At 41.9% G+C, this 1,939-nt stretch overlaps 1 protein-coding gene across 1 annotated transcript; it reads right to left on the reverse strand.

Moving 5' to 3' along the window:
* Positions 1-567: 567 nt before the first annotated feature.
* Positions 568-1,727, reverse strand: LOC146454401 (octopamine receptor beta-2R-like). Its single transcript, XM_085095440.1, has one exon. It carries the CDS (start codon positions 1,725-1,727, stop codon positions 627-629), a length of 1,101 nt encoding a protein of 366 aa, XP_084951566.1. The 3' UTR covers positions 568-626.
* Positions 1,728-1,939: the final 212 nt, after the last annotated feature.

Here is a 1,939-nt window from a genome sequence, read left to right on the forward strand (position 1 = left end):
AAGAAAACTAGACAATCATTTTTTTGTTTTTGTTGAAGACAAACATTTTGGGGTTTTGAAATGACATCAAATTCGCTTGATACTTTTCCTTTAAAAACTGCGGGAGAAAGCGTATTCTAACATCAATGTCATTTTATTTAATTGAGGGGAGTCTCTTGTTTTAATGGAAGCTAGCTGGCAAACTAGTTCACTGTTCTCTCAGGAACTGAACAGTTCAGGTCTGATATTTGCCAGCTCTTCCGTCCCAGTATTACGTTGAATGGAAAACCTAATGACCATGAGAAAAGCTACCGTGAGTGACTGTTAGTGAAAGCCTGGTTTTCCAGAAAAGATCCTTACGCGGGTCATCGCATTCGAAGACGTTTATAGATAAATGACTTCTATAAACAGATAAATGACGACATATATAGTAGTCGGAAAAGTTTATAGATAAATGGCAAGAGCATGCCCCTCGTGGAGCGTTTTCTCAAATGTTGCGTACGACTTTCAAAATCTATTAATCCATAGAAGAGTCGATATCAAAAACTCTTTCATAAAATCTTCATTACGACGTACTTAAGTGTTTTTAACACGAAGATGGAAAGTCAAAACTTTATCTTTTTAGTTGAGTGTGTTGTTCAACCAAATTAGTTCGTCTGGGCAATCTCAGGAATCGGAGAGAGACGTGTCTTAAAGTTCATTCGAGCACGTCCTACGTTTCCACATAACTTTCCATCTTGGTTTCGGGTGGCGAGTGCTGGCCGCGACCTGAGGTTAGAGGTTAAGACGGAATTGTTCATGGGGATCACGTCAAAAACGGCATTGTCTCCACAAATTCCCATTCTCCGCAATACATTCTTAACAGCCTTTCGGAACTCTCTTTTACGGATGGAATAAATGATTGGGTTGCAGAGTGAGCTGAGAAAGGAGATACCCGTGGAAACCAAAACTGCCTCCGCTGGAATCTTAAAACGGTTGACAAACTGACGCAATACACCCACCATCCAGCTTGGGAGGTAGCACAGCAAAAACGCGGCGATGATAATACTGACATCGACAGCCGCTTTATGTTCCATTTTTCGCTGTGATATTTCTTGCTGTTGGCTTTCAGAACTGGCACAACTTCCCAGTTGAATGTTGATGACGTCTAACTGACGTCTTGCCGTCTTGTAGACCGCAAAGTTCAGGAACATGATGACCATAAAAGGAACAAGGAAGGACGCGATGGGGAAGACGATCATGTTCCATCTACTTGAACCACTTTGCACTGCCCATCCTTGTTCACAGAAGAACACCTCTGGGTTGTAAACATACTTTCCCCATCCAAGAAATGGACCGATGGAAAGTGGAATGGGAATTATCCATATCAGAGCTATAGTTGTCACTCGATATTTGGTAATCGCGCCACTGTATGTCAAAGGCGATTTCACTATAGCGCAGTATCGCTCGAAAGACACCGCCATCAGATGAAGCACCGTGTTCAAATAGAAGTATCGTACGAAGCATGGATTAAGGTAACACATTGTTTCGCTGTACAGCCATCTTTCTTGTGCTATGCTTGCAATGCGGAATGAGTTTACCAGGATCAAACACAGAAAGTCTGACACTGCGAGGCTGGCGAGGAGAATGTACCGCATCACATGAAATCTTGTTTCGAGGACGGTCACCGCTATCACCAGTAAATTACCAGGGAGACCGATTACGTCGAAAAGCGCATGGAACGATGCAACGACTTGAAGAAGAACCATGTTATATTGAAACTGCTTCGACGCGAAATCGTTTTCTTTCTATTATTTTGAGGCAAACGCAACTGACTTGGTATACGTGTTCTGGTAAATGATTTGCATCTAGCTTGAATAGCACTTATCATTCGTGGGAGATGTATATATATGACGTTTTAGTCTTTCAAAAACAATGGGGTAAATCAGTCAGTTTTCTGAGAAGAATCAAAGCGCGTTTC

This window comes from Pavona decussata, unplaced genomic scaffold (genome assembly GCF_977016875.1).
Source record: "Pavona decussata unplaced genomic scaffold, jaPavDecu1.1 SCAFFOLD_302, whole genome shotgun sequence".
In the NCBI taxonomy this organism is placed as follows: Eukaryota; Metazoa; Cnidaria; class Anthozoa; order Scleractinia; family Agariciidae; genus Pavona; species Pavona decussata.

What these genes read in the sequence shown, in the direction of transcription:
- LOC146454401 (XM_085095440.1), bottom strand. Translation starts at nt 1,727, where the DNA reads ATGGTTCTTCTTCAAGTCGTTGCATCGTTCCATGCGCTTTTCGACGTA.